The sequence below is a fragment of the Furipterus horrens genome, unplaced genomic scaffold, assembly GCF_987537825.1.
Source record: "Furipterus horrens unplaced genomic scaffold, mFurHor1.1.pri manual_scaffold_1, whole genome shotgun sequence".
Taxonomy (NCBI): Eukaryota; Metazoa; Chordata; class Mammalia; order Chiroptera; family Furipteridae; genus Furipterus; species Furipterus horrens.
Window position 1 is genome coordinate 62774353 of NW_028327171.1, and position 24266 is coordinate 62798618.

At 39.0% G+C, this 24266-nt stretch overlaps 1 protein-coding gene across 1 annotated transcript in view; it reads left to right on the plus strand.

Moving 5' to 3' along the window:
- MED12L (mediator complex subunit 12L) overlaps nt 1-24266 on the plus strand; it is a 310414-nt gene that overhangs the window by 62908 nt on the left and 223240 nt on the right. The window contains exons 5-10 of the mRNA XM_090275855.1: nt 2184-2353; nt 4989-5099; nt 6123-6392; nt 11681-11830; nt 12958-13057; nt 13368-13504. Of these exons, the coding sequence (XP_090131981.1) occupies nt 2184-2353; nt 4989-5099; nt 6123-6392; nt 11681-11830; nt 12958-13057; nt 13368-13504 (938 nt within the window). The remainder of the gene's footprint in view (nt 1-2183; nt 2354-4988; nt 5100-6122; nt 6393-11680; nt 11831-12957; nt 13058-13367; nt 13505-24266) is intronic.

Consider the following 24266-nt stretch of genomic DNA (forward strand, 5'->3'; position numbering starts at 1 on the left):
TCTGGCTGGACGATGCTCCACAGTTGGGTAGACCAGTTGAAGTTGATAGCGATAAATTGAGACATGAGAACAATCAATATTATACAATGCAGGAGATAGCCAACATACTCAAAATATCCACATCAATAAAGTTATTGGTGAAAATGAAAAATGTGTCTTTTATTTTATGGGAAAAACCACATGGACTTTTTGGCCAACCTAATACTTTCAAGGAGCACTGTACTAGTGGGCATCTATGTTCTGTTTTCAATTTCTAATGAAAATTTTCTGTGCATCCTAATTTTTTATACTAGTCCACTCTAGACTGTCATATGTCCCAGACCTCTGAATCTATCTGCTTGTTATGATCACTTAATGTCAGTTGAATACAGTTAAAATTAAAATACACTAAAAGGACTGCATTTGAATTCCATGTGAATTCCAAAAGGAGTTGAGATTGTGGAACAGTATATTCAAGTTTTTTAAAAGATATACATGTTTATATCAACATTCAAATACACATAAAAACTGAAAGGTTATGCATTAAAATATTTAATGATTATGAGTGATGGGGTTAAAGATTTTTTTCTGTTTTCATACTTGCATGACACATTTTCTGTTTCTATTTGTATTTTTTCTATATTAAAAACTTAAAAAAACATACTCTTGACAAAGTAGGGGTGTGTGAATGTGTGTGGTATTTTTAGCTTTTGAGGCTAAAATATTCTGTGGGGATATTGAGAACAGTACCATACTGAGAGTGAGCTAATAGCAAGGCTTGGCACACAAACTAGGATTCGGATCTTTGTTATTTTTGTTTTTGCTTATTATAGCTAAGCTAAACTCAACTCATCTGATGGTTGGCATTTTGCTTCGTTGAACAAGTATCAAAAAACTGTTAGTCCATATCAGGGGCACCAGAAAATGATGACATTTGTAATTTACTTTTCTGTTTTTAATACCAGTGGATTCATTTTAATGATTATCTGCTATTGGTGGTAAATGTTGACCTAGCATCGGTTCATCTGTTTGCATTGGCTTATTGGAGTTTTAACACATGCATTTGAATTTTAATTTTAAATAAGACACAATTAGAATAAGTGGTTTAAACCACAACTTAACAGTAGTTATCTCTGGGTACTGTTGTCAAGTAATTTTAATAGTATTCAAAAAGGGAAAACAAAGTGCTCAATCCCTAACAGATGTTTCATGTCTACTTACACTTTTGTCAAACTGGCTTCCTTTAAAATAAGATGGGAGTGCCTGTTGCCAAAATAATAGGAAAACAGCATTGTGTGGTCATGTTTCAGAAGGATGCTTTCTTCTCAAATGCTGTTTGGCTAATCCTTGGGGAAATTTGGCTGTGAGCATACAATTATTACATTTTTATCCACAAAATGGGCTAAAGTTTGCATCTCATCCCTCACGGTTGCCAGAGGCAACACACTGATTTAATTTGTGCCCCTGTGGCAGACGTTTTTGAATAATTTCAGTGAATTTTTATGCTCCTGTTTCTGTTTCCTTCCCAGTTCCCTGCCTTTTTGCTGCTCACCACTCCTGCTGATCGCATTCTGAGGCACCTTGTGCTGGTTAGGGAGCCTGGCATAAGTGACAGTGCAGGGGGTTGTCTAAGAGGGCAGCTGCTCTTGTGCCCCTGGCCTGTCATGGGCCAGCGCGCTGTGAATGCCAGTCCTCTCAGAGATTGTCAGTCACAGAACCAATTTTAATTAGGTGTGTTTGAAACTTGACTTGGACCCTGAAAAACATACCCTCAGAGAGCTGCACTTGGGGGATTTTGAATTCTTTTGGTACAGGCTTGAGCTTTCTAGAAGCGCTCACCTCTGCTGTTCTGTTTGCTTGTGCCTTTGATGTTTTTGCTGTGCTGTTGTTTAATGTGGAGGATCCCCTGATATACCTAATTTGAGTATATCTGCCTTTTCCTGGATAAGGGGTTGCAGAGGCACAGAGGAGAGCCTCCTTCTCCACTCAGAGGTGGCCAGATCCCAGCGGGCTGTGGAGGGCAGGCTGCAGTACACTAGTGTGCATTGCTTAAGGACCTTGGGGTGGGCGAGCCTTTCTGAACAGCACCTTCATGTGCAAAAGTCATTTTTATGTCATAGGTGTTTGTTTTATAATCCAGTCCTTAAGATAATCAGAAAGGAGGAGAAACAGTTAATTCTTGTAATATTTTTTTTTAAATGCAGAGTGGACACAAATATCTACCAGATACCTTCGAGAGCAGTTGGCCAAGATTTCTGACTTCTACCACATGGCTTCCAGCATGGGAGATGGCCCAGTCCCTGTGCCACCCGATGTAGAGCAAGCTCTGAAGCAGTGGGAGTACAATGCAAAACTGGCCTTCCACATGTTCCAGGTAATCGTGACCAGACAGTCTATAGCATTCTCTTAAGAAGAGAGCAAATTCCATATGGTTTAGTTTTCTGGGGGTTAAATTGTATCTCTATGAACCAGTACATTCAGAGGAAGCAATCTGACATTTCTCACATTGAATTAGATTCAAGGCCACACCTTTGCCCTGAGATGACAGCTTCTTATTATATGTATTGATCTCCAGCTTTAATGATGTCAGCTCTTTTAATGCACTGTTAAGTATAATCCTTCTCAAACTTTTATTTGGTAAAAATTGAATGTATTAATTGAAAAGATCTTTCTGCTGATGTCTCATAGTAGATACCCTTTGGAGTTTAGTCATTCCAAAGCTAAGTCATCTTAATTTGCCTCAGCTGCCATTTAAAATGCAGTTGTGGGGTGTGTACGGGCACTGAGGTGTGACTGAACTGTCGTCCAGACAGACTGATGTAAATCATATTGACCGCAAGAGGGCGCATGTGCTGCTAGTTGCTTCTCAATCTTTACTCCTGGCAAGAAGGAAATTTATGTATTCAGCTGAAACTGTATTGCTAGCGTAGACTTTCACTATCTGCTATCTTGACCAAAAAGGAGTGGGATTAGAAAAGAATGTGTGGCTTCTAAATTATGTACCTCTTACAACTTTAATTATAATTTCCAGCTTGTGAGTGATTTTTTCCCCTAAGAGCTCAAAGTAGGAAAAAGCATGGTCCTTTTGAGAAGTAACATTGTTAAAGTCAATAAAAACAAATCTTTACAAATTCTGGCTCCATTTATTACAGGACTACTTCAGTGCCCGCTCTGAACTTTTATGATTTTTATTGAGCTGAAGATTTAGTCTGCATTTTTTAAAGAGTGTCTCTTACCATGCTTAATGTCTTTGGAAAGATTTCTTTATGTATTAGGACATTGAAATCAGTGTGTCTTTTACAGGAAGCTATTAGGCCATAAATGGATTAGGACATTAATACTAAAATTTAAAAGTTTATTACAGTTTTGATTTGCCATATTCTGAAATGTGAAACCGATCTCAATATGTACACTTGCAGACGTGCCCATGTGGAAGTAAGGGTGTGGGTACAGAGACAGAGGGCCCTCAGGATGGACTATTATGTACCTATTGTCAGTGGTATTTATGAAGTGGGTTTTTTTTTTTATTTTTTATTCTTGCACTCACAATCTCTTACACCTTAGTGCAAAATTCCAGTTTTTAAAAAACTTCTTTATGAAGTTAAAGTTCACGTTACTGGTTTTAAAGTTATAAATTGGATTTTTTCTGTGACTAACCCTTTAAGTCTTCTTTACTGTCAACATTTAAAAAGTTAGAAATTAGTGACAAGTAACTATCTCGATATCATGTCAACGTGGTATCTTTGTAATCTCATAAATACTGTAATTTATAAGTACAGTATTTCATACAAATTGTCGGTAACAATGGATGTGGGCCACTGGTAATACAGAGGTCTGTAAAAGTTGCTAGGAACAAGTAGGAGTTCATACTAACTACATACTGAGGTTATTACCAGTATGACCATTAAATTATGTGTCTTTCACAGAAAAAAATAGCGTTTTGTTTCTATCTTGAAGGTTCCGTTCATGACGTGTATTATAATACAAAACTATACTATGACATCAAATATGTATGTGCATGGACTGTCATGAAATATTGTGTATATTTGTATGTATATTTATGTGAAGGCAGTAGAAGACAATGTTAAGACTGCTTATGCCAAGGGTCTATATCACTCCTATGGGACATTTTGGAAATTTGTAGCTGTCTTTTTGTTTTTTAGTGTAGTTATGTTGGAATATTTATACATCATGGTATTTTATTATATAGTAGTCTCTTTCTATATCATGGTTCACTTATTGTGGCCTCACTGTGTCGCGGGATTTTAAAAAATATTATATTTAATTATTTATTGCGGATTTTTCGCTATATCGTGGGATTTTGCGGTACTGCATACGTGTGTTGTTAGGTTTCGTAGGTTTAAGAGTGTAGAATAAATGTAAGGTTCCTACTTCGCGGCGTGGGGGGGGGGGTTGTCTAGAACGTAATACCCACAATTGCAATAAGTGAGGGAATACTGTAAATTCCTTTTATTTCTTTATATGATAGTTATACCATTATATATTTTAAGGATATGTTTTACAGGTGGGTTATAGTATCTGAATTTCAGTTTACGATAGAGGAGACTATTAAGGGGCATTGGATCTGATGGGATTGTCCACTTTTGGTCAAGATAACGATATGATGGGTGCTTTTGTTCTTTATAATTGTCGCCATTGGCCAGGTTTCCTACTGTGGATATGAATTTATATACCTTTGAAACCTAGCCAGGGGCTTGATATGCCTTGGAAATCTTTTGGATTTTCTTTTTTATAAGAATTAAAAAGTTAAAAAATTTAAAATGAAGCTGATTACCAAAAACCAAAATCAATAACAACAACAAAAAACCCCAAAACCAACCATTCAAAGTAATATTAGGTTTTCTTCTTTGGAATTTGGGCTGTGATTAATGAGTTTTACTACAACAAAAACAATAGTAGTGGAATCATGCTTAAGCATAAGAATAACAATGCTTTTTACTTGGTTTTACTTTAACATCATTAATGTCATTTTTCTTTGTTACTTTAAGGAAGGATTGCTAGAAAAACATGAATATTTGACATGGATCTTGGATGTTTTAGAAAAGATCAGACCAATGGATGATGATCTTCTTAAACTCTTGTTACCACTAATGCTGCAGGTATAGTACATAAAACCATGAGCCAGTTGATTTTATGGGCAAGAAATGAATCTAAGAATGCTTAAGTAAGTAGAAACAATTTCATTTTGAAATGGAAGGAAAAGTATATTGACACTACAGTGCCTGAAGTGCTAAGAGGCTTCTTAAGTTTCAGCAGTCGTTTGTAATGGTCATGTTCATACTTTTATGTACCTGTCCTTTTTAAGTATTCTCACCCATGTTGATTTCTCCCATCACTGAGCTAAGCAAACATTGCTCTTTAAGTACTATCTCCTTGTTCACGCAGATTCCTGTGAAAACAAAACATACCATCTCTTTTTAAGGCTACAGAAGATCTTCTATATTCGTTTGATATTTTTTGAGCCACTGGGGATGGGAACTTCCTATTTTAATGATTGGTTTAAAACCTGTTAAAATTTATGTTATCTGGATGAACTTTATCTAAAAAAATAAATTTTTCTTGAAAAGGTAACACATGCATTTGATAGTGAAACAACACAAACAAGTGTCTGATGGATGATAATGCTGTCTCTCACCTGAGTGCACCCTCTCAGAGACTGTACCACCTGGGGCCCCGTGCCCCTCTCTGAGATGTCTGTACCTGTGCTGTCGTTACAGCAGCCACCAGCCAGACGCGGCTGTCGAACTGTTGAACTGTGACAGGTACAAATTGGGATGCGTTCTTAGTAAAAAATACACACCCAATTTCAGACTTATTGCAGAATCAAGAGTATAGATAGTGTCTCAATACTTGTTTTGATTACATGTTGAAGTGATAGCATTTTGGCCATATGAGGATAAATAAAATATATTATTCTTTTAATTTTACCTTTGTTTTTTTTTAATGGCTATTTGAAAATTTAAAATTACATATATGGCTTGTGTTATGTTTCTGTGGGACAGCACTGGTCTATACAGTACCTTTGAAGGATTTGTTTCTTTATTTTAATGGAAAAATGTGTGCATTAAAATAGTTACTTCTCACCGGTCATGACTGAAGTCTGGTGTCCTTGAACTTCTCAGTATTCAGATGAATTTGTTCAGTCAGCCTACCTGTCTCGTCGTCTTGCCTACTTTTGTGCCCGGCGTCTTGCCTTGCTGCTCAGCGATAGCCCCAGCCTCCTTGCTGCCCACTCGCCCCACATGCTGATAGGACCAAACAGCTCGAGCATCGGCACCCCCAGCCCCGGCCCCCCCGGCCCTGGCGTGAGCCCCGTGCAGCTGGCTTTCTCAGACTTCCTTTCCTGTGCACAGCATGGTCCCCTGGTTTATGGACTTAGTTGTATGTTGCAGGTAAGTCCTTGGACCTCCTTACTTTGTGTTAAATTTCCATGTAGGAAATAACTGTAGTGAGAATTGCATCCTCAGCTTTCATGTCACAGCTCTGGTTTTTTCCTCAACCAAGTAATTTATAGATGGAAATTTCATGTTTTTGTTTCCCTGTGTTAAATCAAGTTAAGAGATTAGTTGCTTTAGTCTAGCAGAAAGTTGTTGTAGTTGTTTTTTGTTAGAGCCATTATTAGTTAAATGATTAAATTTCCTTTAGGGAATCCATAGATTAAGTCAACTGTGGTACTGTTCTTTTGGAAAGTCAACTTCTTCATGCAGCGTTCTTTAGCTTCCTCAGTTTATGTCTTGGGTTGGTTGCTTCTTCCTCTCTTACTTTAAAACCCAAACAATGTATCGTGTTCTGTTCATGTGCCAAGTATCACTGCTGGTGCAGTTCGTGACCATCCAGTAGTGTGCCAGCCATTGGGCTGCCACTGCCAGCAATGAGATGCGGCCCTGCCCCAGGGAGCTCACAGGTTAGTGTTCAAGTCACATTTCTTGGGCTCTTTGCTAAAGGGGCTTTGGGACAGGCCTCGCCGTGAGCACATGGGAAAGTTTACTACTTTGTCAGGAAGGCAGACTTACAAATAGGAAGTTGTTGTATACTCTAATAAGGGCTGCCAGAGGGATGCACAGGGACCTAAGGGAATTGAGAAGTAGAATTTCTGGTCCCACATAGAATTCATGGAGGCTTTCAGAAGGACGTGGTCCTCACTGGCACTTTAAGAATTAAAAAAAAAAAAGATGTAGAGTCTTCCTGGCAGAGCTAACAGCATGGGAAAGGCCTAGAAGGTTGATTGGTCCTCTTGTGTGCACGTTGGTATTAATGGAACATAGAATACAAAATCTGTTGGGGGTCAGGCCCCTATGTGCCTTTTGATTGGGATGCCATTGAAGGATCTTATGCAGGGAAGTGACATGGTCCATTGTGTGGGTTAGATTGTTTTAGCCATGGTAAGGGGACAATTTGTGGTAGTGGGGAGGTAAGGGAGAGAGAGATAAACAAAGAAATAAGTTTTAATTAAGAGTCTAGGTAAGTTCAATTTTGGACTATTTTTATCCCTTAGGATCTCCAAGTGGACATTTTCAAGAGGTTGTTAGATGTCTGATTCTGAAGATGAGGGAAGACAACTGGCTGTTGTGTGGATTTGAATCATTCATGGCCATTTGTCTGGTCAAAAGCCTGGGAGGGGGTGAGGTTGCCTCAAGAATTAGTAGTGAGACAGGACTTGTGGACCTGAGGGGCATGAGTGGTTAAGAGATGGCAGAGGGAATTGAACAGGAAAGCCTGGCCAGACTGGAGAGAGAATGGGGAGAAAATATTATTATAGAAACAAAGACAATGAGAATAAGAATAATACTATCGTAAGTCAGCTATATTAATAACATTTAATGTTCTGGGCACTATTCTAAGTTATAACATATACGTATTAGGTTATTAGTGTTGTTTTTGTAACACTTAATAATGAAATGATGGAATTCAAACCCAGATTGCTTGGATCCAGAGCCCACACTTTTAACACGCTGTTGACCAGTCATGAAAAGACTCGTGTTTTCAAGCCCAAACGTTGTTGACCGACAAGTTAACTCATGTTTACACTTGCATTAGCTTGTACAATTCTTTAAAAAAAAAATTTATTTATTTGTTTGTTTATTTTTTTATTTTTAGAAAGAGGGGAAAGCAGAAGGAGAGGGAGAGAAATATCACTGTGTGGTTGCCTTTCACTTGCACCCCCAACTGGGGACCTGACATGCAACCTAGTTATGTGCCCTGACTGGGAATCAAACCAGTGACACTTGGCTCATAGGCCAACGAGCTTGTACAATTCTTAAAACTGAGATTAATATAGGATTTTGTAAAATTTTTCTTAATTGTGTTCGGTTCTGTTTATTATTAAAAAAATTATTTTTCTAGATATTCCGGGTTTTATCACAATTTTAGTATTGCAAAAATTTCAAATATCTTGCATTAAGACGGTGAAGAATTTTTTCAATGAATTATATACAGAGGCTTTTTCTGATTATCTGAGTGACTTTGTAGTATGTAGCAGTGATGTAGAAGATGATAGTCTATTGGAAGATAGTTATGAATCAGATATTAGACCACCAAAAGGACAAAAAAAAATGTGATAAAATCTGATAGTGAAAGTGATTTTGAAGAAGAGTGGACAGAAAATGACATTACACCAACCTTGGAGGATTATACAAAATTTCTGGTGTAACTAACTGTTGAACTTAGTGATCCACGGAGTATCAGTGAAGTGATGGATATACTTTTCGATAATGATTTTTTAAAAATTTAATTGCTTCTCAAACCAATTTATACTACCACCAAATGGAAAAACTTTATAAAACACCTGCTAAAACTTTACCATGTATGGAAGTATGAAGAAGTTTCTCAGTTTATTGATATTGACGGGACAAACAAAAACATCACATTGGAGAGATTACTGGTCAACAGGCCCTTTGCTGGAAGCACCCATATTTCTTAAAATTATGACCAGAATGAGGTTCTAGCAAATCCTTATTTGTTTTCATCTTAGTGATAATTTATAAGCTACATCAAGACAAAATTTACAAAATTAGGTCTCTTTTGGATTATTTTATTCCAAAATTTCACTTTGCATAGGCCTAAACAGGAGTTATTCCTAGAGGAAGCAATGATACTATACAGTATTCCCTCACTTATCGCGGGTATTACGTTCTAGACACCCCCACGATAGGTGAAAATCTGTGAAGTAGGAACCTTACATTTATTTTAATATTTATATATATTTTAAGGCTTTATAAACCCTTCCCACACACTTATAAACTGTTCCCAGTCCCTCATTAACCTTTCCCACTCCCTTATTAACCTTTTCCACACTTTTATAAACACTACTTATGTTCTTAAACATATTCTACACTCTTAACCACGTAACTTTAACAACATATGTATACAGTATCTCAAAATCCTGCAATATAGTGAAAAATCCACGATAAGTAATTAAATATAATATTTTTAAAAATCCCGTGATACAGTGAGGCCGTGATAAGTGAACTGCGATATAGAGAGGGACTACTATATAGAGGGTGTATCAGCTTCAGAACATATAATCCAGCAAAGATAACAAAATAATGGAATTTTACTGAGAATGCTTTGCGAAAGTGAAACTGGCTACATTTGCAATTTCAGAATCTATTTGGGTGAAGGCAAAAAGCTACGAGAAACTATATTCTCCGTCTTGAGCCATATCTTTATTCTTGGCATCATGTTTACCAGGATAATTACTATAACAGCATGTCTACTGCTGAAGTATTATTGGAAAACAGTGGTTGTGTACCATTGCATGTAGGTAAATGCTATACAGTTCATCATACCAAAAAATGTTATTAAAAGTTATTTAGAAGATATGTACAAAGTTTCACTTCAATATATTATGTATAAATAAAGTATATTGATGTTTATTTAGATTGTTTCATTTTCATATTCAATTATGAAAAAATAGCCAGTTATATGGGACAGATTTTGTATAAGATTGCTAGTCAATAATGTATTAAAAACCATATGAAATTGCTTAAACTGCTTTTCTAGGTACCGCAAAAAGTTTCAAAAGTTGAATTAGTAGTGGGCAGTGCCCAGTGGTTGGGGGAAGTCTGGTAAGAAGGTGTTGAACTTGTCTTTGGCAATATGGTGGCATCATTGATGATCAGTTGGATATTGGGTGAGAAGTTAGATTAAGATGGGTTGATGAGTGATGCAGAATGATGCAGAATGTTACTTTGAGAAATGTGTCTATGAAGGAAAGAGAAATATTCCTGCTGGGTGAATGGAGATTAAAAAATTTTTTTTTGATGGGCAGTTTTGAACATATTTCTAAGCTAAGAGTAGACTAGTAGAGAGAGAGTCTGAGAATAGGAGTGGAGGGACATTTGATAGATCAGTACCCTGGGTATGGGAGGCTTTGGAATTAAGAATGCAGGGAAAAGCTCCATTATGGACAAGACATGAGAACCCCCATTGTCACAGACAGGAGGAAGTGGGGAGGGACGTGTGCCCGTGGACACAGCTGCATGAGAACCATGTTCAGAGACTTAATGGTCTTCTCATCTGCCACCTGGGTTCCACAGACATGTCTCCTAGAATCTCATATTTTTATTTTTAAATGCACTTTTTATAAAAAGAAAGTGTTGCATTTATTCTCGAACCTCTTTGTTTGCTGTTGAGTGGCACGATAACATAATAGTTAAGGCATATACTTTAAAATCATTTCAGATCTGATTTCAGCTTTTGCTCTCCCTGTTGGTAACTTTGTTTCCCCAAATGTAAACGGGGGATGATGACAGTTCTTGCTTATTCCTGATAGGGTTAAGGTTATGATGACAGAAAGCTTCCAGGACAGTGTTCAGCACAGGGTAAATGTTTAATTAAATGTGAGCTATACTGATTTAATTTGCATTTAATGGGCAGTATGGTTAGCACAGTGGTTCCAGGCATGTGTGCTGAAATCACTTTGGCCTGTTTCTAATCTCCTCTCTGTCTCATACTCCTCCTTTGTACATTTGGGGAATAACAGTACCTACCTCATGGGGTTGTTGAGACATATAAGTGAGACGGTCATAGAAAATGCTTCGTACAAGCTGATTGAGTAAAACAGGTCTGTAAGGGTCTCAGCCAGATCAGACAAGCTGCAGTCTGTAGACCACTTGCAGCCCATGAGCTATAATAGGGTTCATGTTTTCAATGAGTTATTAATATAAAAAAATATGTTACAGAAACTATAGATCAATTGAAAATCTTAAAACATTTACTGCTTGACTTTTTTACAGGAAAAGTTTGCCAGCTGCTAGTTCAGGGTTACTGTCTGCCCAGCATTTATGAAGCCTCTTGCTACATCATTATTTGAAATAGTAAAAAAAAAAAAATCCTTTTTAGAGTTCATAACCTTAGAAATTACATATTTAATTTAATCTCATTTTTAAAATTTCATGAGAAGAATTGTGACAATTTTTAAGTGATGATTACTTCATTTTTATTATTTCCTAGGTTTCCTGTATTGATGATTTCTCAATAGCTATACATCCTCCCTTTCAAATGAATAATTCTTAGTTTTGTCTTATCAATTGAAACATTGAGAATGGGAGAAGGTACTCTTTATTTTAAACTCACTGGTAAAAAACTGTAATAGTCATGACAAGACATCATTTTAACTATAAGCTATTGTTACACTTTTTCCTTTCTCTAACTCTGGATGTTCCTGGTTTATTTCTAGACTGTCACTCTCTGTTGCCCAAGTGCCTTGGTGTGGAATTATTCCACAAATGACAATAAGAGTGTGAACCCAGGCTCACCGCTGGATCTGCTGCAGGTGGCTCCCTCCAGTCTCCCCATGCCTGGTGGGAACACAGCTTTCAATCAGCAGGTAGACTTTCTGTTGTGGTGGTTTGAAGGGGATTCTCATTTTTAAAATTATTGTTATTATTATTATTATCCTCACCTGATGACATGCTTATTGATTTATTAGAGGGGAAGGGAGGGAGAGAGAAGGGGAGAGAAACATCAATCGGTTGCCTCTCGCATGCACTGCGACTTGAACCAAACCCACAACCCAGGCATGTGCCCTGACTGGGAACTGAATCCACGACCTTTTGTTTTATGGGATGATGCTCCAACCAACTGAGACACACTGGGCAGGGCAGGGGTTCTCAGTCTTGAGAGGCATCATGGCATAAAGAGTCAAGTGGGTTTTAACATCTCACATGAACCTCTCATGCTTGGGTGCCATTCCCAACTCTCGCTCTCTCTCTGTCTCTCTCTCTGTCTCTCTCTCTGTCTGTCTCTGTCTGTCTGTCTGTCTGTCTCTCTCTCTCTCTCTCTCTCTCTCTCTCTCTCTCTCTCTATCCTGTCTCTCTCGCTCGCTCTTTGGGTGGCCTTGAGAAGTATTTAGCCTCTGGGAACCACAAAAGTTTATGTTGCTCTTTTTCTTCTGACCTTGCTGGCAGTTTTTTGCAAACAGTTCTGCCACGCACACAATAATTATGGGGATGGTTCTACATGACCACAACTCTCATAGTAGTAGTCTATGATATTTAGTAATTATTACATGTTTTTATTAGTGCTGGATTATTTGGTTCAAAGACTAAAAGAAACTTGAACTGAAGAATGGTGACTAATATTTAGAATAAGGTCCCCGATTTTTGCCACGCAGTCTTAAATTAATGAATCTTGGCTGTTTGCTGTCATACATAGAAGCATAGCTCAAAGATGATATTTAGAACTCTTACCTTTCTATATGATGTTCTAAGAGATTTTCAGTTATAAAGAATTTTGCAAGCATTTAGTTTTTGAGCATTTATTTTTGAAAACTGACATTGAATCACCACTTATAAATTTTAAATACGCTCTTGGACCACAGGCTCAATTTCCTACAATGCTGTCAGGATTATAGTTCACCATAGGATACTCTGCTTATGTGGAAAAACCTGGCATGATTTAGACAACCATTGTGGCTTTCCAAGCACAAAGTAATTCGAAGTGATTGTTTTTCAGGTTCGGGCAAGGATTTATGAGGTAGAACAGCAGATAAAACAAAGAGGCCGTGCAGTGGAAGTCCGGTGGTCTTTTGACAAGTGCCAAGAGTCAACAGCAGGTACAGAACACAACAGAGGAGTGCGTTTGAATGTGGGACTTTATGTCATGCTTCTGATTCTTGCAAATCTGTCCACATGTTGAATAAGGATGCTTTTTGACGAAGCCATCTAGTGAATTTTGAGGATGTTCTTTAGTTTAAGCTCTTAAGATCCTGGCTGTCTGGCATGGCAGGTTTGGTTTTGTTGGCAATTCTTCTATGCTGAGAATGATTCCTTAAATTTTTTTTTTTTGCACTGCATAATAATGAGTTTGTACTGTGCTGTTTTGGCTTCATTTGGCCTAATTGCTTGCTTAATTTCCACTTCTAGGTGTGACCATTAGTAGGGTTTTACATACATTGGAAGTGTTGGATCGACACTGTTTTGACCGAACTGATTCCAGCAATTCAATGGAGACGCTTTATCATAAGATTTTCTGGGCACACCAAAATAAAGATAACCAAGAGGTAGTTATTTTTTTTCTTTTCATCTTTTATTAGCATATTTTCTTTATTTCATTCAGTAAATTTTGCTAAAGCCTTTTCTGTGAAGTTTAATATCTTATAAAGGGGTCTTCACCCTGAAGTCATACTATCGTAGGACTAAAATGTCCCACTATTATAAAAACAAAATGTCCATTGTGCTGGTCTTCCTAGGTATATTGATTGGAAAGATTTTTCTTTGTTGTTTTATCATCATTTCCCATCATTTTAGTTTTAGCAGAATTTTCTTCATCTAGTAATTGGACTTTATATAGTGGTTTGGATTTAACTGAGGGAATAGACGTAGCACACCAGAAAGCAGTGAGCGAATACTTGTGGTTATGGTCTTTGAAAAACCTATAAACAATATGTTATTTATTCAGAATTCTCCAGAGAAACAGAACCAACAGGGGAAAAATTATGTATATGTTTACTTCAGAGTGAGAGAGTATGTACAGTCATTTAATGTATTGTGATGTTTTGGTCAATGACAGATTGCATATGTGATGGTGGCCCCATAAGATTATAATGGAGCTAAAACATTCATACTGCCTAGTACCATTGTAGCCAATGCGTTCCTCACGTGCTTGTGGTGATGCTGGCGTAAACAAGCTTACTGTGCTGCCTGTCATACAAAAGTATAGAGCACAATATTTGATAGTGATAATAAAATGACCATGTTACTGGTTTATGTACTTACTGTACATTTTATCATCACTTTAGAGTGTACTCTTTCTACTTATTAAAAAAAGTTTGCTGTAAAACAGTGTGCTGTGTTAAGCCAACAGCAATGTCATACATTTCGTGTTTACTGTGTCTGATTGCATCATTTCTCCTGTGCTTGATTCAATCTTATGTTGTTTGTATGATAACACGCTATATAGGCTTGTAACGTAGGAGCACCAGGCTATACCATATAGCCTGTGTGTGTAGTAGATTGTACTATCTAGGTTTGTCTAATTCTCTCTGTGATGTTTGCATGGCAAAACTGCCTACTGACTCGTTTCTCAGAATGTATCCTATTTGTTAAGTGGTGTATGGCTGTATCTTAAGGAATTGGCTCACATGATTATGGGGGCTGGCAAATCTGAAATGTTCAGGGCAGGCCAGCAGGTTGGGGATCCAGGGAAGAGCTGATGTTGCAACTTGAGTCTGAAGGCAGCCTGGAGGCAGAATTCCTTCTTCCTGGGGGAGCCCTGTATTTTCTCTTAAGGCCCTTAACTGTTTGAATGAGGCCCACCCAGATTATGGAGGATAATCTGCTTTACTGAATGCTGATTTAAATACTATTTAAATAAAAAAGTAAAAACCTTTATAGCAACATCTAAACTGGGAGTTTGACCAAAAAAAAAAACCAACAAAAAACAACAAAACTGGCTAAGTTGACACATAGAATTAATCATCACAGACAATTTTTATTATATATGCTTTCCTAGCTATAGATTGTTTCATTATTGAACTGATCTATAAACATAGAATTTTTTTTTTTTTTGAGAAATAAAAAGTATTGTTCTTTTTACAATGAAAAGTGCCTTGGTATGTGCTAGGTACCAGGAATGCAGAGATAAGTTTTAAGGCATGGTATCCACCTCCAAGGAACTCTTCAGTTAACTGATTAGGAATATCTTTGGTTTTCATATTAGTCTTTGAAAATGCATATATGGAAAGAAGAGATAAAACAAAAACAACCACCACAATGTTATCCTGGAGGACATCAGAGTGTTGAGAGTGAGGTAGGCATACTGAGTGTAATTTCTAACGTCCGCGAACCTAAGTAGAAATTCAAGACTTCTGGAGAGCATACTGATGATAAAAGTCTACATAATTCTCTGCTCATTGACACAAGATCGAGAGTTACTGTGTTTTTTTTGGGGGGGTGGGCACCTTAAAGTCAGTCTTTTTGTAATATAGACTTTCTTGGATAAGAGGCTTCAAGAGTACTAAGATTTTTAATACATAAAAGTGAGCTATCTGGAAGGAAAGTAAGGCTACCTGAGATTCAAGGTGTGCTTTTGGATTGCTAACCTGCTTATGCTGAATGTTGAGTAAAAGCTACCTTGTTCCCTGGTGAGAGTATTGCCTAGCCCACACAAATGGCTTCAGTTTTGTGATAAGCTGGATTGTATAATATAACTTCATAGTGAATGAAATTGGCAACTTCAAAATTATATAGAGACATAGATGTAAGTTACTTACAGGCACTCTAAAGAGAAAATCATGAGTATCTTATCAAGGGCAAAAATGATGTTTGATGTTTTTGAATAAAATTATATTATCAGGTGGTCTCAAGCAGTTGTCTCCAATGTGCAAGAATGAGAAGTTCTATTTAGATTATATTTTAAAACGAGTGTATGCTTTAAGCAGTTCTGTTTTGTCTAAGTTTTATAATGCACATAATTGTTACGGTAGTATCGGTATAGAAATAAATATGTGTGTAGTGAGAATGTTTACCAAAGAAAAAAATAAGTACTGAGTTGTATGTGAGAAATGTTGGGAGATCCCTGCTCTAAGCTTCCTCTGAATGAGGGACTTCACCCAGGAAGGGAGAGGTGTGTGCCACTAGAGGGCGACATGTGCCCAGGGCTGAGAGTCCTGGATGCTCTAGTAACATAAACACTTCACTGGAAGGAACGGACAATGTTGCCCAGCTGCCTATTTAGGAGTAATTATTGCATGTTGACTCAACTCTGGAAAGATTTGATGTGAGTGAGTGGTTGCTTTGTGGTTGCTATGCCGTTTTTTGAGTAAGACAAAAGCTATATTTTAACCTGTAATTCAAACCTATATTAAAATTCTTAATAATTAGTCAGAAAAATAACTGGATAGAGCCTTCTGAAAGTTTAATATTAATTTTTTTTAGCAATATGGCATTGACATCTACGTGTATGTGTATCACTGTATGTATATATATGTGTGAATGGCAGTGTTCATTTCTGTTGACTCTTCATATTGCTGTTTTCTTGACTTCTGAGTCAGTTAATGTATTTCTGGCATGTATGAGCTGTGAAGCTGTATTGACTCTGCTCTGCTGTGTGACCTTGGACAGGTTACCCATGGCTCTGTGCCTTAGTGTCCTTACTTGTTAATGTGCACAGAGCACTTGGCTTATCTATCTCTAAGTAGACTTGAGCACTTTCAGAATTATGAAGCACTGTGTAAATATCTTTCAAATTGTTATTATTAATAATAATGATTATTATTAGGATTATATCAGAAGAACCAATATAGTATTACATTGGAAGTTACAATTCTCAGATAAGGAGGAGTTGTACAATGTGGTATGGTTAGTATTCAGAAACATATCACTTCTTTAAAATGGACCTCCAGTTTTTGGTTTTATAATTTGTTAGGACTTAAACAGCATGACACATAATAGAAAATGTGACCAAGTTCTGCAGTTGTAATTAGTTTGAGGTTTCCTTTTGCTGAAGTTGTGTGTAGATATGTCTGGGCTCTGGATGGCACAGCCTCTTTACTCACATCTTTTTGGGAAACTTGAACTTCACTCTCCTCGATTCCCTTTTCTCTGAAACTGCTAAGGGAAATACTGTTCTCTGCACTCTCTTGTAGGGAGCGGGAGAGCAGCTGTTCAGATGGGATGGAGGGTCAGGGGTTTGAATTTGTGTTGTGTAATGTCTCCGTATTTGGGGAAAGCCCGTTGAAAAGAGCGGTGCGCGGAATGAAGGGATCTGAGGCCTGGTCCTGTCCTGTGATTGGACTGCGATCACAAGAAGGAGAGTAGCCACTGATACGGAGCCCACGACGGGCCGTGCCAGGCTGTGGCATGCTTTTACTCTTTCCACATGAAATGTGTTGTCCTGGACCCTGCACCGCCTCTCCTTCCTGCTGCCCCCAGGTCCTGAGCCACTGCTTCTTGTCAGGGCTTGGGTGCTAGTTAGTGTAAGGGAGTGAAAATGCAAATCTCAAAACCTTAATGTTTCCTTATTCTAGATCTGTGCTACTTGAGTGTCCGCTTACTGGAGTGTGGCATGGGGAAATGGCAGTGCTTAGGACAGGGCTTGTACACAGCGGCCGGCAGGTGCTGTGAGCTGGTGGTGGGCTGCCACGCACGGGCCGCCGGGTGGGTGGGGCTGCGGTGGCCATGGACGTGCCTTTTAGGAACGGGGCGGCGCTTCTCGGACTCCACTTGCGATTGCAGACCCACTGCTACCTGATCATCCAGAATTTCAAGAGAATTTGGATACCAAGATTTGTATGTAAACTTTCTCAATTTCACAACACTCTGCAGGCCAGGCCGCATGTCTAGTGGCCATGTTTGTTCAGATGCCCGCCACTCTCCAACTCTGGATATGTGTTTTATGCATTTACTCGTTTATTTGTCTCTTTAGTGTTTTAGAACTACTTCTATTGGAGGGGATGGAGGCAGAGAAGCCCAACATCCGTGTGAGGGAGTTACTGTGTGGGGTCTGAGGCCCTCCTGACTCCAAACCCTGACTGAGTCTGTCCCTTGTGGCCTCAGCCTCTGAGCAGCAGGATGAGGCTGTGTCCCCTCAACCCTCCAGAGCCCTTGGATCACTTCCTTCTTCTTGTGAGGGGAGAAGCAGCTGCATCTTCGGGTGCCTGGGGACGTGGGTAGAAGGGAAGGTGTAAAGGAAGAGCTGCCTTTTCACTTCTCTCTCTGGTGCCGCAGGAAGCAAACTTTGTCCTGAGTCATGAGAAGGACAAGCCAGCTTGCACTGGGCGAAACTGGTCAAAACAGTAGCAGCCTGTGCATTTTGTCTTTCTCTGCGAGTGAACAAAGGCATCGTACACCAAACTCCTGGAACCCTATGTGTTTGTTGTTTGTGTTTGTTTGATGCTTCGAATATTCATGAAGCATTCTTTGAGCTCATACTGATAATACGAATGACATGCTGAAGTCCAGAACATGTGCCAGATTCCCATGCAGATCTCCAGGGCCAAACCAGGTCTGTACCAGTGTGGCTGATGCACCACCTGGGTGCCATGACCTAAAAGGCAGAATCTCAGGTTCTGTGACTGTGCTTGTCCATGTTTGTCTTCATGCAAGCCTGGACTTCCACGGGTCAGGGTCTGTTTTCTTCTGCTCATTAGCACATGTTGGGCCCACAGGTCCTGTGGAGATACTTATGGAATTTGTTTTTTTGAGCTCATAAAAATGCTTCTAGGACAGTGATCTAGAAGGGGAGACCCCTCTATTAGATGCAGCCTGGAAGGGTAGGAGTGAGTATGATGTGAACTCTATGTAAGATGTCACTTTTACCAGTGGTGCCTGTTCAGATGTGCAGGAGAATGTGCAGGTGGAGGTAGGGGTGTGGCTGACAGGAGAACACTAAGCTGTAAAATCAAGTTAGTGCATTTCTCTGGGGGCATTATGGACAATTTACTTATTCTTGATGAGTGTCAATATCTTCATTTATAAAAGGACATACTATTTCCTGGTGATGTGAGAATGAAATGAAATAATAGGGATAAAATATTTAGATACTTATAGGGCCTAGATCAGCGGTTCTCAACCTGTGGGTTGCGACCCCTTTGGGGGTCGAATGACCCTTTGACAGGGGTTGCCTAAGACCATTGGAAAACACATATATAATTACATATTGTTTTTGTGATTAACCACTATGCTTCAATTTTGTTCAATTTGTAACAATGAAAATACATCCCACATATCAGATATTTACATTACGATTCATAATAGTAGCAAAATTACAGTTATGAAGTAGCAACGAAAATAATTTTATGGTTGGGGGTCACCACAACATGAGGAACTATATTAAAGGGTTGCGGCATTAGGAAGGTTGAGAACCACTGGCTTAGATGTAAATCCTAGATACTTTTATTATTGATGATGTGTTTCTAGAGACAGAAACTCTGGAGAGATGGAAGGAGTATGGTCCCTCAGGACTAGTGTAGACACATACACACACACACACACGTCCATCATGCAATCCACTGATCTGTAACTTACAGCCAGGGTTCATCAGGCTTTCTATGTTCTTTGATTTTCACAAAGGCTTTTACATAGGGAAGCCAGAGGACGGGCTTGGTCCACCAAGGTGAGGTGGCTGCAATCGTTGGCAGCCGTCTGTCTCGAGAGACGGTGTAGCTTCTTAAGAGTCTATCTGCACTGCCGAGAATGGTTGTGCAGTCCGACTCGGGAGTGACACGGTATCTGTCTCCTCCCGTGTTGAATTGACATCTTGCGATGACGCTGGAGTGTCCTCTCCAGTGAAGCTGAAGCTACAGAGCCTCGAGAGACAATGGTGTAGCTTCTTAAGAGTCTATCTGCACCGCCGAGAATGGCTGTGCAGTCCGACTCGGGAGTGACACGGTATCTGTCTCCTCCCGTGTTGAATCGACATCTTGCGATGACGCTGGAGTGTCCTCTCCAGTGAAGCTGAAGCTACAGAGCCTGGGCAGGGTGATATGGAGGGTCTGCTGTTGCCCATGCAGCAGACCCCCCCTCTCTTCGCAGCTGAAGGATCCAAGGGAAAGACGGAGTCGATACATCTTGGCTTCAGGTGCGCCGCAGGAGTTGCCGGTGTTGACTACAACGTCAAACCGCCTTAGGGACTCCGGCTCCGGATTTTCTGTTGGGGTTTACTCCCTTAGCCGTTCCCCTGAAGAGGTATGCCGCAAGGCAGCGGAGGTTTTTTGGAATCAGAGTTTTTTTCCTTCTCTGATGTGCCCTGACTGGAAGATCGAACCAGCGACACTTAGCTCGCAGGCCGACGCTCAATCCACTGAGCCAAACCAGCCAGGGTGAGTGGCTGCAATACCGTGTTGTAAAAGAGATCATGCTCATTCCAGTGTTGAGGGATTCATCTCTTTTCATTTCATTTCTTCCTTTTTAAAATGTTGCTTAATGAGAGGGAAACATTTTAATCACTTTTTAAAGGCCAATACTCAAGAAAGTCAGGCAAGGCAAAAGTCAGGCAAACAAGGAAAACACACATGCATGACTTCCCATTGAGCTGCCCTGTGCTGAATTATTTCTACTGTTGATAATGCTGATCACAGTCCTACTGGAACCTACTGTACTTTAGAAATTACATGTTTTCTGACTGACTATACAAAGGAAGCATTGCTAATTTTTTACAGCTACAATTTTCTTTTAAAAAATAAATCTATTAGTAAAAGGGCAATTATATTAACATGGGGAAAAAATTGTGTGTCCAGACATTTAGACTTTGCTGTTATTGAGAAGGACCAGTAATACCTTCATGTAGATTGGGGTGGGCCTCGGTTTGTTTTTGACCATCCATGTATATTAAGTCTTTTCTTCATTTTCATTTTTTTTAAATTTTATTTTGAGTACTTCATAGGCCCTGTTTTAAGTGTGTTATATCATCTCATTTAATTTTTCTCTGGCCAGCAAGATGCACATTTAAAAAAACTATTTTATCTCCAGCTTTACAGGTGAGGATTGGCCCTGGCTGGTTTAGCTCAGTGGATTGAGCGTCGGCCTGCGAGCTAAGTGTCGCTGGTTCGATCTTCCAGTCAGGGTACATCAGAGAAGGAAAACTCTGACTCCAAAAAACCTCCGCTGCCTTGCGGCATACCTCTTCAGGGGAAAGGTTAAGGGAGTAAACCCCGACAGAAAATCCGGAGCCGGAGTCCCTAAGGCGGTTTGACGTTGTAGTCAACACCGGCAACTCCTGCGGCGCACCTGAAGCCAAGCTGTATTGACTCCGTCTTTCCCTTGGACCCTTCAGCTGCGAAGAGAGGGGGGGTCTGCTGCATGGGCAACAGCAGACCCTCCATATCACCCTGCCCAGGCTCTGTAGCTTCAGCGTCATCGCAAGATGTCGATTCAACACGGGAGGAGACAGATACGATGTCACTCCCGAGTCGGACTGCACAGCCATTCTCGGCAGTGCAGATAGACTCTTAAGAAGCTACACCATCGTCTCTCGAGACGGACGGCTGCCGACGACGACAGGTGAGGAAACCGAGGCTTAGAGAGATTGAGTAAATTGTCCTAGCTCATACCTAGCTCATTGGTTGGAGAACGGGAGTTGGAATCCTAAATGGTTCTAGAATGGCACTCTTATTTAAATAGTACATTCTGTTCTTGGAACTTTTAAAAATCATGTTATTTTAGGTAACTAAAGCAGAGCAGACAAGTGTCGGATGCAATTTGAGAAAAAGGAATGTAAAACCTTTGTAATTGCCTTAAACAGTTTCCACACGTTAATACTGTCACATTTTTTCTTAAGCAATAATCTCTAATTTTTTAAAGCTTCCTTGACAGTTTTAACATAGTAAACAATATTTAAGTTAGAAGAAAGTCCAAATCCTCAAGTTGAGTAATCCGGCCTTGGTAGTACAGCACAGACCTGAGGCCAGCTCAGGCCTGGATTTGAATCCTGGCTTTGCTGCCAAGTGGCTGGGTAGCCTCAGACTAAGTACTTACCTCCTTCAGTATCATTCTCTTTGTTCAGTTCCCTTCCTAATAGGTCCTCTTCAGATGGAAGCATGTAATAAACAGTAAGTGCCAGCTGTTATGTTCTTGGCTGGGCAACTTTGCTTGTCAAGTCAGGAGAACCTACTACCATCTTTTAGAAATGGTTATTTCCCTTGTTCTCATCTCTGTATTTCCTTTACTTAATTTCTGAAAGGCAAGCGGTACAGCCCTGGCTGGTGTAGCTTACTTGGTTGGAGTGTTGTCCTGGACACCGAAAGGTTGCAGGTTCGATTCCCGGTCAGGGCACATGCCTGGGTTGCAGGTTCGATATTCACTCAGGATGCATATGAGACTCAAATGATGGATATTTCTCTCTCATATCAAAGTTTCCATTATATCAATGTTTCTGTCCCCCGCCCCCACGCACCCCTTTTCCTCTTTCTCTAAAAGCAATGAAAAGAAAATGTCCTCAGTGAGGATTTAAAAGGAAAAGGCAAGCAGTACAGTTTATTGAACCATATAGTGGTGACTTTTGGAAATTATGTCTAATGTTTTAATTATTTTCAGGATTAGAGGCAGGGCACTTTTCGAGGACTTTCAGATGGATTTCCTTTGTGATTATAATTTATCCCATGCATGACTTTGGTTATAATGCAGTTGTATGTTTTCCAAAACTATTTTCTTGATTTAACCAAGGGATAGCGAATTTATTTTTTGACACAGTGCAAATTAATGACAATTGGTTGATATAAATGCTCAGAGGAATGGTTTTAATTTTGTTTTCCTATCTATTCTCAGAACTGTACTATTTTTAACTGCTGTTTTGGGAAAAAAAAAAAAGGAAGTCTTTTTTTTTTTTCTTTCATAATGTATGTTTTGTTTCAAGACCTAAAGGCTATCAACATGGATTCTGAGGATGTGAGACTAGGAAAACCTGCCCCTCTCCTCATCATAAATCAGCCATTCCAAATATCTTTTGGAAATGTACATGTGAAAATATATATGTGAAAAATTTTCAATAATGAATGATATTTATATTTAAGTAATAAACTTCGTTAGCTTGTTACTTTATATGGTGATTCTGTTAGAAATACTATTTATGACTATGTCTAATAGGCTTATGTTCTATTAGCAATTTAATTGAGACCAGTTTTTAACTTATGCAACTCTTGAAATTCATCCAGATCTCTGCAATGTGCTTCAGATTGCAAACCACATGAATTGCTGATATCACCACTTGAAATTTTATTACATATTATGTATTGGTTTTATTATGAATAATGTTTTTATCCTGATATGACCATTTTGTTTAATGTTGACTAACAGTGATTAATTATATTTATAAACATGTCCTTTTAGTCTCAGATTGAAGAGTTATTAAAGAGCTTTATTCAGGCCCTGACTAGTGTAGCTCAGTTGGTTGGGTGTCGCCGACAAGGCAAAAGGTTGCGGGTCGATTCCCAGTCAGGGCACATAGCTGGGTTGTGGGTTCGTCTCTGGTTGGAGCACGTATGAGAGGCAGCCAACTGATGTTTTTCTGTCACATCAATGTTACTCTCCCTTTATCCTTCCCTTCCCCTCTCTCTAAAAAATGAATTAAAAAAAAAAATTTTTTTTTAAAGGAACATTATTCAGTATCTGATGTCCAGGCAAGTTTGCTATTGCTTACAGTAACAAGCCATTGATTTTCCCTCTTCCTATCTGTTTATTTATTTATTTATTTATAGAGGGGAAGGGAGGAAGAAAGAGAAGGAGAGAAACATGGATTGGTTGCCTCTTGCATGCCCCCAATTGGGGACCTGGCCCACAACCCAGGCATGTGCCCTGACTGGGGATTGATCCAACGGTGGGATAATGCCCAACCCACTGAGCTACAATGGTCAAGGCTATGGTATTGTTTTATAATGTAGGTAGTATACTAAGAAAAATCCTTATTTTAAAATGGTAAACAATCTTACCAAGTATCTTCTAATTTCTAAAGGAAGGCTGCCTCAGATGTAGTTGCCAATCATATTTTCTTCTTTGTTTGTTAAAGAATATAAGACCTCTGGATAGCCTCAAGATACCATTTGGTTATTGAGTAAGAAGTTAATTTAATTAAGGTTAATCTATTAGGTTTGTGCCACCCTCTCTCTGCAAAGAAAAAATGCGACATCCCTCTTATGATGAAAACATTTTTCACATTTGGAGCATCTTTATGATAGATATAGACAGCACTCTTAATGATGATTATTTGCAACAGAATTAATAATTTCGGTATTTTACCACTGTAGGTGTGCCCTAAGTTCATGCAGTCAGACAAACAATTCTGTTATTTAAGGGACCTTATTGAATAATTTTTGAATGTTTGAATTATTT